Below are 12,944 nucleotides of genomic sequence, written 5' to 3' on the forward strand. Positions count from 1 at the left end.
GAATTCTGGTCCTTTGTGGTGACATTTTTAGTTTTATTGAATTTCTCATATACAGTAGCTAACAAAAGAAAATACATTGTAAGAAATGTGTTACAAAAAGAGCCCTTTGGTTTATTCACAGTAGTAGTAGATTATGCTACAGTAAAATCCCTTTTTATTGAATATTTATGGCAATTTTGAACATAACTGCACATTGTATCTAGACCACAGACCCTGCTGTGTCAGGCTTTGCTTGTTGTAAGCATGTCAGTATTCCTGTTGATCACCTGACAGCTTTAGTGGACCAAATGTAATCATCATACATTTGGATTTTAACTCCAGTATGACATTATGGTGAGAAAGGTTCTTTTGTATGTGTTGACCGTTTATGTGTCTATTATCTTTCCTAGCAGCCAGCAGAGACAGGCAATAAAATATTCTTGGATGTGACGTCTAGAACATAACATTTATGCTTCTTAAGTTCAAGGTACATTTTCCTGCTGGTCCTTCACATGGGCCTATCCTCAACATGGGCCTACCTTAAAGTAGTCCAACAAGTCAAGCATGTCCAAAGCCTAAAATGTTAAGCTGCTATATCTCAGAAATGTTAGATAGTTAGGTAAATAAAACATTTAATTAGAGGCAAAATCAGTATTCAGTGTTCTGTGTGTTCCTTTTTAGGTTGGTACTTCACTTCCATTTTGGGACATCAAGGGTTTATCCACAAAGCTCTCAGGATGTCCACTCAGTACTTCACCATTTTTGAGTAAGACACATTTTTTCATCTATAAGCGTCTCTGTTAATTAAGTCAATCCTTTTTACTTGTTGATATTGACCTTACTTCCTCATGTGGCATCTCACAGACCCAGCAACTTGATAATAATTGGAAATCAACCATTTTATTGTCCTTCCTTCCTTCTGTTCAGACTTAAACCAGCAATGTAACTCTTGTTGCACAATAGATGGTGTTGAAATAGGTAATATGATCAGTGAACATTATACTTACACCAAATGGTTATGTATTTTATTATGTATATGTTATATGGGCTACAGTGATGTTACTTACTGTATGTTTGGGAGAGAGGTCTAAATTTGTGGTATACTCCTTATGAACAACCTGTAATAAAACTCCAATAACAAAGGTAGTGCTGTGCAAAAATACTGTCATCACTATAGTGCATATAAAAATCCATTATAAGTCACCATGTTTTACAGGAGAGGTTTTGGAAATCCCAAACAGAATAATGTATTGTTGTCTGTGGTGGATCTAAAGTATCATCCTGATGTGTCTCTCACTCTTCCCACAATCTCTCTATCTTTCTCTTCTTTGCCCCCATTTCTTAACCCTTCTCTTAACACATTCTCCTCTCCAAGGATCTTTGTTGGTGCCGTGGGCTTCGGGATACTCATCTTGATCTGCGCCATCTCCTGCCTGTGCCAGAGGAAGTGCAGTTACTTAAGGAATGAGCAGATACAAAGGGAGATCCTGAGAAGTGGCGAGCAGGACAGGCAGCCACATTCAGTATATGTCATCCCCTTCCCTGGAAATACGTCACAGCGGGGCAGTGAAGAATACCTTAGGATACCTGGATACAACCAGGAGCTCCACTCATCTCCACAATACAGCTCTGATGACTACTGTGCACCTCCACCTTCCTATCATGAGGTGATTCTAAAACAAAATCATTTGGTAACAGATAAAAACTGAAAGCTTTCCTAAACCAGACCACTTCCTCCCTCCTTCCTGCAAATATAATGAATAACATCTACCTCAGTTTGTATTTCCTGGCATTTAAATTTGACCTTTGTGTTTCTCTCTATGTATTTCAGCTGGGATTCAAGTCTGACGATCTTCCCCCTCCATACACAGAACATAACATTCCAGTGATAACACCTCCACTGCACACAGATATGGCACCATCGCAAACACAGTTACAAACATAAGCCGGGACCATCACACTGTGTCACTGTTGAGGTCATGGACAGTCTTGATTACTGCACTGCCTCATTTACTTGAGTGAAATGGTAAATGTAATGGACTGTAATGTTTTAAAGATTCTTTCTCCTGCGATTTTTTTTTATTGTAGTAATGAATGAATGTAATGATGGCACAGATAGGATGAAAGCTGCAGGGATACCAGTGCCGCCTGTGCACAGCACAATCTCCAAGTCAATAAACCACTTAAAACTGAAAAATATTTTTTTTCCCCATATACTGTATAATACCTATTAAAAAGGCATCTGTGTGCATGACGTGCCTAATCAGTGTTGTTACCTCCACCATGGGAGTTGTGTTTTTAGGCCTGTGCTTTTGCATGTCTGTCTGCTGCAAGTTATTGTTGAAATTCAGTGTAAAACCAGGTGAAGATCCTAACCCAATGGTGCCACCATGTGGCCATTTGTAAAGCACTTGGTTTTGTCTCATGTCTTCTGAATCATGAGAAGTCTGCCATTTCAAGCAAATTGATGGCCCAAACAGATGCCCATAAGTCCAAAGCAAGAGAGTATAGGCTGTAATTTGTTCTATTTTCTTCTTCTTTTGTTTTAATTGTCTTTGTGGTGGCTTTGGACCAACCCACTGCTAATCACTGGGAGATTTGTGAAGATTTGATTGAAGTATGTGTGTAATATCACCCAAATTTCTGCCAGTGCTGCTCACATATTCAAATTTGCAAACTAAATATTTATGTGTATATATTTAATTTTATACTATCTAATATGGTGTTAATAATGATGGTGTCACATGTGCATATTATAAACAATAGTGTCCTTCATTTAAGAATTTAATTTAAAATGTATTTTAACAAGAGTGGAATAAAAGTTGATCTGTTTTGCAAAGATGCAGTGATGTGACTTCTACTTGGCTCAACAATCATCTGGGATGAAGGAGAATCACAGCATTAACATCTGCTCTCTGTCCTCTGTCACACCAAGTTTTCTGTCTCACAGTTTCTGTCTCTTCCCTCGCCCCTAAGGGCTTCTTATTTCCACTACTCATCCTGTCTGCTGGGTGCTCCTCTGCTCCTCAGGACTCCCTGAAAGGTGAGTGTTGAGAGAGTCCTGACTGTTTGAATCTGGAGAAGACATGTGGGATCATGGAACAGATTTACTGGGGGAAACCAAAGCCTGTGAGGGTTGCACAGACAGAAAGACCAGGTAATATAAAAAGGGATGGATGGGATGTGTTTATGTCTGCGTATTGAAACATGCTGGTCAAAGAAAACAGTGAGAGAGTTGATAAAGTTATGCAGAGTTACGTCTGTGTGTGTTTGCGTGTCTAAGTCTGTTGAATGATGGCTGAGTACAGTTGCTTTTATTACCAGGATGACCCACCACTCTCTTTCCTTCCATTCTCTTTATCTTACTCCTCCCGTGCTGCTCTTCAATATGAATACACACTGGAGAGTCACTGGCATTACACTGCCGGATGACGTTCTCCAGGAGTCTCTCCCTGTGCTGCTTTTTTTGTCTGGCCCTCATCACCATTTCGGCTGTGACTCTTTATTAACACTCTCATATCTGCATGTGTGTGGTTTGTATGTCTGTGACTGTCTTTGGTTTGGCAAAACCATGAATGTGTCCCAGGAAGAACCATGCACGCTGATGTAATATGTTGTGTGAGGAGAGGCAAATGTCACCACCCACCTTTTAGTAACTTTTTAAAAAATGAATGCAACATATACATTTGTCTGTTTTCTCTGGCTTAATGTTTTGTTTTCTCAGGTCATCTGCTGAAACTCTGGTTTGTGTATTTCTTTTGTGAGTCACCATATTCATCCACTGCGCTGTTACCATAAGAAGTGCTCAACCAGAAAATTGTTTTTATTGGTGTGATGTCTTTTATAAAATCCGATCACTAACTCTGGCTGATTTAGAGATCTTGTGTTAGCTGGAGGCTCTGCCCCTGACCAAAAATAATCATTTAGGCAATGTTTGTTTTTGTGTGTGCATGTGTTATCGCATTAATGGGGCAGGGGTGGTAACTATGGAGCTGACTCTGGGAGGGGTGTTTGTTGATGAATAACATTTCAGTGTGTGCCAAAATGGTGTGTGTGTATGTGCTTGTGTGATAGCCCTGCTCAGCACAGGTAAAGATCACATGTCTATTTAAAGACAGTGATTCTCCTCTGACCAGCTGGTCAGAGTGTTTTAGCACTTGCTGTGGTGTGGTTTGTCTGTAGGACCATGTCCCCTTTATCACAGTATAAGAGCAGGATGTTGAGTGTATCTAATTCTGGCACGAATGAAACCTATTTTAAATGGCGTTTTTAAAACACTGTTAGCTCAGTTTGTCCCACTGTGATAAAACATCACGTTGCATTAGAGTCGGTTAGAATGTTAAAATGCTGACGCCTCCAGTGTGACCCAGTGACTAAATTAATTTGCATCAGCAGCACTGTTAGCCCTTCAGAATTATGACCTGACAAACCACCAAATGTTTTTGTGTCACAAGCACACACATGCTTGAGCTATAGAAAGATTAATGACTAGATAAGCCAAGACTTGAAGCTGGAGCTGGAAGTAGCATTGAAAAACATATGCAGTAAAACCAGTATTTTCATATTCGATCCACATTTCAACTTTTTTTTAATACACAGGGAAACTCTGTGGGCTTTAGCTTGATGAAAGCTTTCAAATTTACTCTCAAATACATAGTGGTCAAACTAAAAACAGGACTGTTTTTCCTAATTTCTCAGCAGAATACTTACATTCATAATGTGCTGGAATATTCCTACATGTGTTTAACTGGCAGTGAACAGTTATTAGACTACATAACCCTCTTCATTTCATTCCTACTTCTCATTTCAGTATTAAACCACTTTTGCATTATAACCGGTTAAAAAAGGAGAATTATAACCCTTTGAGAAATCTCACACTGTTGAGCCATGGATTGGTGGAGTGATGACGCTGCGAAGCAGAAGCTTTAACGCTATACAGTGGTGTAACAGGTATTTTGAATACCTCTCTCATAGGCTGATCATTTTGTCACTGACAATCACTAAGAGAAGGACAATCAGTGGACTGTATTACTGTATGTACAGTGGTGTGAAAAAGTGTTTGCCCCCTTACTGATTTCTTATCTTTTTGCATGTTTGTCACACTGTAATGTTTCAGATCGTCAAACAAATTTATATATTAGTCAAAGATAACACAAGTAAACACATCATGCAGTTTTTAAATGAAGGTTTTTATTATTAAGGGAAAACAAAATCCAAAACTATATAGCCCTGTGTGAAAAAGTGTTTGCCCCCTAAACCTAATAACTGGTTGGGCCACCCTTAGCAGCAACAACTGCAATCAAGCATTTTTTTCTAAAGCTTTGGGACTGCAGCGAACCACAGTGAGAGCCATTATCCACAAATGGCGAAAACATGGAACAGTGGAGAACCTTCCCAGGAGTGGCCGGCCGACCAAAATTACCCCAAGAGCGCAGCGACAACTCATCCAAGAGGTCACAAAAGACCCCACAACAACATCCAAAGAACTGCAGGCCTCACTTGCCTCAGTTAAGGTGAGTGTTCATGACTCCACCATAAGAAAGAGACTGGGCAAAAATGGTTTGCATGGCAGAGTTCCAAGACGAAAACCACTGCTGAGCAAAAAGAACATAAAGGCTCGTCTCAGTTTTGCCAGAAAACATCTTGATGATCCCCAAGACTTTTGGGATAATACTCTGTGGACAGACGAGACAAAAGTTGAACTTTTTGGAAGGTGTGTGTCCCATTATGTGTGGCGTAAAAGTAACACCGCATTTCAGAAAAAGAACATCATACCAACAGTAAAATATGGTGGTGGTAGTGTGATGGTCTGGGGCTGTTTTGCTGCTTCAGGCCCTGGAAGACATGCTGTGATAAGTGGAACCATGAATTCTGCTGTGTACCAAAATATCCTGAAGGAGAATGTCCGGCCATCCGTTTGTGACCTCAAGCTGAAGCGAACTTGGGTTCTGCAGCAGGACAATGATCCAAAGCACACCAGCAAGTCCACTTCTGAATGGCTGAAGAAAAACAAAATGAAGACTTTGGAGTGGCCTAGTCAAAGTCCTGACCTGAATCCAATTGAGATGCTGTGGCATGACCTTAAAAAGGCAGTTCATGCCCGAAAACCTTCCAATGTGGCTGACTTACAACAATTCTGCCAAGATGAGTGGGCCAAAATTCCTCCACAGCGCTGTGGCAGACTCATGGCAAGTTATCGAAAACGCTTGATTGCAGTTGTTGCTGCTAAGGGTGGCCCAACCAGTTATTAGGTTTAGGGGGCAAACACTTATTCACACAGGGCTTTGTAGTTTTGGATTTTGTTTTCCCTTAATAATAAAAACCTTCATTTAAAAACTGCATGATGTGTTTACTTGTGTTATCTTTGACTAATATATAAATTTGTTTGACGATCTGAAACATTACAGTGTGACAAACATGCAAAAAGATAAGAAATCAGTAAGGGGGCAAACACTTTTTCACACCACTGTATGTATACTTATTATTAATCCTTTTAAAAGTTGCTGTATTAAATAACTGGATGGTATCTGAAGAGATTTAATTTGGAGGAGACAAATAGTGTGCACATCTGTGAGTGGGACAGTGTGACAAGTGAACTTGTCTAACAGAATATACTCGTTGACATTGCTGTAAATTATAGACCCATGTTTACAGGATTAGGACAATAAATGACAGAATAAATACATTTTTCTTTTATGGAATTATGCAAGAGTACAGCTGTACCCAGGGAGACAATGGGTGCTCACAACTGATGCAGTGAGGGGGGTGGTGGGTGTAAACACGTTCTTTCTCTTTATTCTGTGGTTGACACGAACACAATGACAACTATTCTCTGGCTTCATGATTTTAATGAATTCAAAAAGGGCGACAGAGGCAAAGTGTTTTGTATGCAAGCACAGCTGTATGTAATTTCCTTTTGGGGGTTTTTCCATAACTTTGACTGGGTTGGTTAGCGGATGCACTGGAAGATGGCTTCAAACCAGTGCTGGAAAGTAACTAACTACATTTACTCAAGTTCTGTACTTAAGTACAGTTTTGAGGTAGCTGTACTTTACTTTATTTTCATTTTGTGCTACTTCATACTTTTGACTTCACTACATTTATTTTATTATTTTAGTTACTAGTTTCTTTTCAGAGCCAGATTAATAGAGAAAATACAGTGTAATCATCAGATTGTGTTGGTCTCTGGTGGAAAATTCACACAGCAGTATGTAAGGTACTTCAAATTATAAGCATATAAAACTAGCTCCCCCTTAAGCAGCTGCAACATTAAATGTGATGTACACAATAATGCATCAGCAATTGTAATTCAATAATAAGATATACATTAATGTTAAATGTGCCTTTCCGAATAATGAGTACTTTTACTTTTATTACTTTAAGTATGTTTTGATGCTAATACTTTGGACCTTTACTTAAGTAACATTTTGAATGCAGGACATTTACTTGTAACTGTTTTTACATTGTTGTGTATTGCTACTTTTACTTAAGTAAGGTATCTCAGTACTTCTACCACCACTGTTTCAAACCTTCCCCTTAGTGTGAAGTTTCCTGTTTCCAAAAGTATTTCTATGATTATTACCTTTATTTCATTGTGAGCACTTCTCACTTTGTTCTTAGTAGTAAATATATCACCTGGTGTTCCAACTAATTATTAAAATGTGTTGTATTTAAATTATTTCTATGATATGGCACTCAGGAAAACAATATTTCCAAAAACATACTTGCACAAAATGATAGGTATGTTGACAGAAACGAGGTAAATTACAATAACATTTTCTGGTTGGCTTGTCATCTTTAAAAATATAACCCACTAGAGTGAATAAAGGTAATCTGAGAGGCAGAAACCCCCTTTTCGTATCAAGATATTAGCTGCAATCACTTTCTGGCAAGGTGATGTAGTGGTTACAGTCTATTTTATAGGCTACTTAATAGCTACAAAGGTACTGGATGGTTCATCGAGGTTCAAGTTTTACAAAAACATTTACCACGTCGTGTCTATTTCTGCAGTATTACTGCAGCTGTAAACAGGCAGCGCGCTCCCTGTCAGCAGTCAGTCTCTGGCACAACAGCTGGTTTGGCGCACAGCAGTTTTGAAAGCGATTGTTACGCGGCTCCGTGTAGCCAGCAACTTCACGGATACTATGTCCGAAAAGGATTTGTGATCGAGGAAAGGGGCCTGGCACTTGGACCTCAGTGGTTGCATAACATTGCCAGCAGGTAGCCCACCTCCAACTTCTCTCTGAGCTGTCGTGCTCGTGCCTGTGTGTTAGGCACACGCCCCCCATGGTTCATCTCAGTCCTCCCATAGGATCGGTGCTTTATAAAGGTCCCCCTTTGTCAGTCTGCCTCGCTGCTCGCTCCAGTGTTCAGGTCTCTCTTGTATCCATCAGCGCGCATTAAAATGCCCAGCAAGAGGAAGAAGAACAAACGTCGCATGCGGGGGGTGGTAAGTGGTGCCAGGGCACTTCTGTGCACTTCAGTTTTATTCTATTCACATATTCTGCGCTTGTGGGACTTCAGTGCAATATGAACTGAAGTCAGTGGAAACCTTCTACTAGAAAATGTGGATGAAGTGACATTTTTGGCAAATTGTGATGGTGGTTGTTTAAACTCAGGTTGTTGACTGTATCTCGTTTTTGTTCACTTAACCCACACTGACTGCTGATGAGTAAACATACAGATCCTGCTCATAATAGTGCATAATATGAATACGTGTTTACACGCATGGCCAAGTTATGATTCTAAGATTAAATAGAAACATTAACATAGAGGTGACCAATCGACAAGCTGTCTTTATTAGCACATTTTTTGGTCTTAATTCTGTTAATGTCCAGTTTTTGAGTGCGCACAATCACGCTTTCCTGTTGCTTTTATTATGACGCAATCAGTACCAGAGCGATCCAAGCTCCCAGGACAAAATCCCGCAAAGATACAAAGGCTGCACCGAAAACGCACTAGAGGAGTTTATGTGGTACTTATACAGTAATTATACAACCAGTTATAGCTGATATGCTTCTAGTTGTGTTATTAGGCACAAACACAGGTGTTAACTTCTTGGTAACTCCTGTGCGTCCTGTTCGTTCGCATTTCTGCGGTTATTAATCGTGGGAGATGCATATGCATGGATTAGTAAAAAAAATAAAAAAGGGACATTTTCTGCTTGGGAGCAAAGCAGAAAACAGACCCCGACCTCTCATACACACACGCGCGCGCGCGCGTACACACAGCCTTCCTTGTAATGTTATACTGTACAAAATGTAATATGCTGAATCAGCAGCGGGTGTGGCAGAGAGGGGAGGGGAGTTTAATAAATGAGCAAGTAGCCCAGATGCTCCAGTTTGTCAGATGACAAAGACAAACACTGTTCCAATGTCATGTTTTGACAAAAATTTTATTTCAGACTACGCTCTATTTTCTAATTTCAAATAAACAACAGCCACTTGCTTTACTACTTCAGGCTCACTTGAAGCCCGGTCTTCCAGCTCTGGTAAGACTTCCCAGTATGGAGTTAGTGGCATTCTTCCTCAGCTCCCCCTCCTCCTTTAGCCTCTCAAGTGAACACCACACAACTGTATTTGGTAGTGTGCTGACTGGAGGAATGTCTTGCCTTAGCTTTGCCAGATTGGAGTCTGCACAATCTCTCTGATTCTCTCAGTTTATCAGTGACATGCAAATAAAAATGGCAGCTGAAGTCACTTACAACTCTGTGTTATCAACAGTTTCCAGAGCACATGAGGTGAAGGAGCTGAGTTCTCTTCTTTGGACACTTGCCTTGATAAAACAATGTTTCGCTCCATAGGTGGCTAGGCTTCTTTAAAACAGCCTGAGGAAGCAAACTTTAACTTTGATTAATGTGGCAGTGATGTTTACATTTCTAGACAGTGAGCTATTTGTGTGCAAATAAAAGGGAGGGGTTGTTTTTTTGGTGGCTACCTGGACAGGCATCAACATATGGTGTGTAACACCTAACTGGCTGTAGGCCTCACAAAAGCATTTTGGGAAGCAATTGTAACCTGATTATGATGTGATTAGGCCTCCTGTCTGACCCACAGGATTCCCGTCAGTCCTGCTGACTCGCACAGTTTCCATTCCCGCTTCACCAGACCTGTCAGGGCTACTCCGAGTCAACTAATTAACTCCTGTTATATAACTAGCTATGCTGGGTCCACACCGAGTTACCCAGTCCCTCCCTTCAGCGGTCTAAACTCCTTAAATCTCCACTAAAGCCTGAGATGGTTTTGTCTGAAGCTCAGAAACATTGCTGGACCTGGCTGGGATGGCATGCCTGGTATTCCTGTAGACAGAAATGTGCTGGAATGAACCACAGGCTAATAACAGCAGTATCTGAACACGAAGGCCTCAGTATAGCATTCAGACCCCTAAAGGTCCCATTTACCTCTGTTTCTTTGTAATTTATCTTCATTATTTAGCAGTTTGCTGCACATAGGTAAGATTGTTTATGCAACACTAACTACCCAAGAGGAATCATGTGGAAAGATCAAGTTCACACTTTTTCAAATTTCAAACTTTACAAGATAAATAGTTTAAGTTGCCTTAAACTTATTTTATTATACTAATCATGTAAAATACAAGTTTCTGCAGTAGAATGAGTCAGAGTATTTTTGTCTCCTTCTCACATGCAGCAGGCACAGAGGAGAGTCCTTGAAGAGCAGCATGTGGCCAACCTGCCAGTCAAAGCAAGCCCTGGGATTGCGGTGAGTACACCCCCTGCTGCAACTGCAAAGGAAGTGGCTAAAACTCCAGCTCCAGCGAAGATCCCAGAGGCTGTTCCATTTGCTCTCCCCATTGCCGTCCCCACTGTAGAGACCCCCAGAGTAGAACAAAAACAAGTTGTCAAAGAGCCTTTTGCAGAGCCCGCCCCAGTCAAGGTGGATGCACCAAAGCCTGAGACTGTGCTGTTGGAACAGACTCCAGCAGAAGCTGAGGTACAAGTCCCAGCATGGGTCACTGAAGAAGCACCAGCCATCATGACTCCACCAGTGGCACCATCTACAGTTAAAGCCACTGCAGTACAGGAGGCTGAGGTAAGAAGGCTTCTTTTTTTTTTACACAGTTATTTATGTTGGAGACCGTTTATAGACTAAAAATGTTTAGTTTCACATTGTCAGTACAAAATTCAGATAAGGATTCAGTCCTCCTCAGACATGCCCAAATCAGTGGAACAGCATTAGAAAACATCCGCAGACTTTTTTTTTTGACAACACACGAACTAGTTCCTTGTTGGAACAATGAGCTGTGTGTGCTTCGCCATACACCTTCATGTAAACCGCATCCAGCTGCCATTTTACATGCTTGTTGTTCAAATGTTGGAGAAATGAGCCTTTGTAGGTTTCATTTTGTGTATGGTTTGTAGGAAGGAGACAGTTTCTATGGGCTGTTTTTAGTGTATACATAATTTTTTTAAGAGTATGAGTTTGTTTTGTGTGAACAACCAGTTTACAACATTGTACAACTAAACAGGGACAAAACTGAGGCGCTTGTTATCAGAGCCATATAAATGAAGGTCCATTTTATTGTTCATTTAAACCTGCTGGCTACAAATGTGAAGCACGAAACAAAGAATTGTCTTTTTTTTTTTTTTTTTTTTTGCTTCAATGTCAGCCTGTGGCCTGTCCTTTGAACCCCAGGTTAGAAATATAACTAGAATTAAATGTTACCATTTTAGGAATATTGCCCATGTGCAACCATTCACCTCTAAGGAAGACATTAAAAGATTTGTTCATGCTTTTATTTCCTGCAGATTGGAGTATTGCAATCTCCTGTTCTCAGGCCTCCCCAAGAAAATTTAAAACAAATGAAAAATGATACAGAATCAAGCAGCACCTTCCCTTAACAAATTCATCCTGTTTTTAAGGCCCTTCATTGGCTCTTCATTCAGTGTTTTTTTTGTAACCTGCAAGTGGCGGTGGGTGCAGATGTTGCTGAAATATGTTGCACCAACTTGCTTCCTCTGTGTTCCTGCAGCCCTCCATTCCTTCCCATTTCTGTTGCTCTCCCTTGTAAATTTGCTGTACCTTGTCATCTGTCTTTCCCTCCAACCACTTGTTTCTTTCTGTTACCCCCCCCCCACTGCTTGTTTATTCTTCCATTCTTCAGCCCATTCCTCGCATTCAGCCGTTCTGTCGTAGATAAAGAGTTTGCTAACTTGCGTTTTTTATTTCTCTTTCTCCAGGTTCATACATCTGACACCACATTAATAACCACAGAGACTGAACAGGTAAGCCTGATGTTTCTCATGAGCGCGTGGCTTCATATTATAGTGGCAGAATTACAGTGGGTACGGAAAGTATTCAGACCCCCTTAAATTTTTCACTCTTTGTTATATTGCAGCCATATGCTAAAATCATTTAAGTTCATTTTTTTGGAACACGTTTTTCACACCTGCATTTGGGGATCCTCTGCCATTCCTCCTTGCAGATCCTCTCCAGTTCTGTCAGGTTGGATGGTAAACGTTGGTGGACAGCCATTTTCAGGTCTCTCCAGAGATGCTCAATTGGGTTTAAGTCAGGGCTCTGGCTGGTCCATTCAAGAACAGTCACGGAGTTGTTGTGAAGCCACTCCTTCGTTATTTTAGCTGCGTGCTTAGGGTCATTGTCTTGTTGGAAGGTGAACCTTCAGCCCAGTCTGAGGTCCTGAGCACTCTGGAGAAGGTTTTCGTCCAGGATATCCCTGTACTTGGCCGCATTCATCCTTCCCTCGATTGCAACCAGTCGTCCGGTCCCTGCAGCTGAAAAACACCCCCATAGCATGAGGCTGCCACCACCATGCTTCACTGTTGGGACTGTATTGGACAGGTGATGAGCAGTGCCTGGTTTTCTCCACACATACCACTTAGAATTAAGGCCAAAAAGTTCTATCTTGATCTCATCAGACCAGAGAATCTTATTTATCACCATCTTGGAGTCCTTCAGGTGTTTTTTAGCAAACTCCATGCAGGCTTT

At 40.8% G+C, this 12,944-nt stretch overlaps 1 protein-coding gene across 2 annotated transcripts in view; it reads left to right on the forward strand.

Moving 5' to 3' along the window:
* The first annotated feature begins 8,286 nt into the window (after positions 1-8,286).
* LOC109959087 (calphotin) overlaps positions 8,287-12,944 on the forward strand; it is an 8,174-nt gene continuing 3,516 nt past the window's right edge. The window contains exons 1-4 of one of the 2 annotated variants that reach the window (XM_020598197.1): positions 8,287-8,428; positions 10,626-10,703; positions 10,746-11,027; positions 12,176-12,220. In XM_020598197.1, coding sequence (XP_020453853.1) covers positions 8,384-8,428; positions 10,626-10,703; positions 10,746-11,027; positions 12,176-12,220 — 450 coding nt within the window. In that variant the 5' untranslated portion in view covers positions 8,287-8,383. Of the gene's footprint in view, positions 8,429-10,625; positions 11,028-12,175; positions 12,221-12,944 lie in introns of both variants that reach the window. The other variant, XM_020598196.1, reaches the window with a different exon arrangement.

Source organism: Monopterus albus, unplaced genomic scaffold (assembly GCF_001952655.1).
Source record: "Monopterus albus unplaced genomic scaffold, M_albus_1.0 scaffold37.1, whole genome shotgun sequence".
Taxonomy (NCBI): domain Eukaryota; kingdom Metazoa; phylum Chordata; class Actinopteri; order Synbranchiformes; family Synbranchidae; genus Monopterus; species Monopterus albus.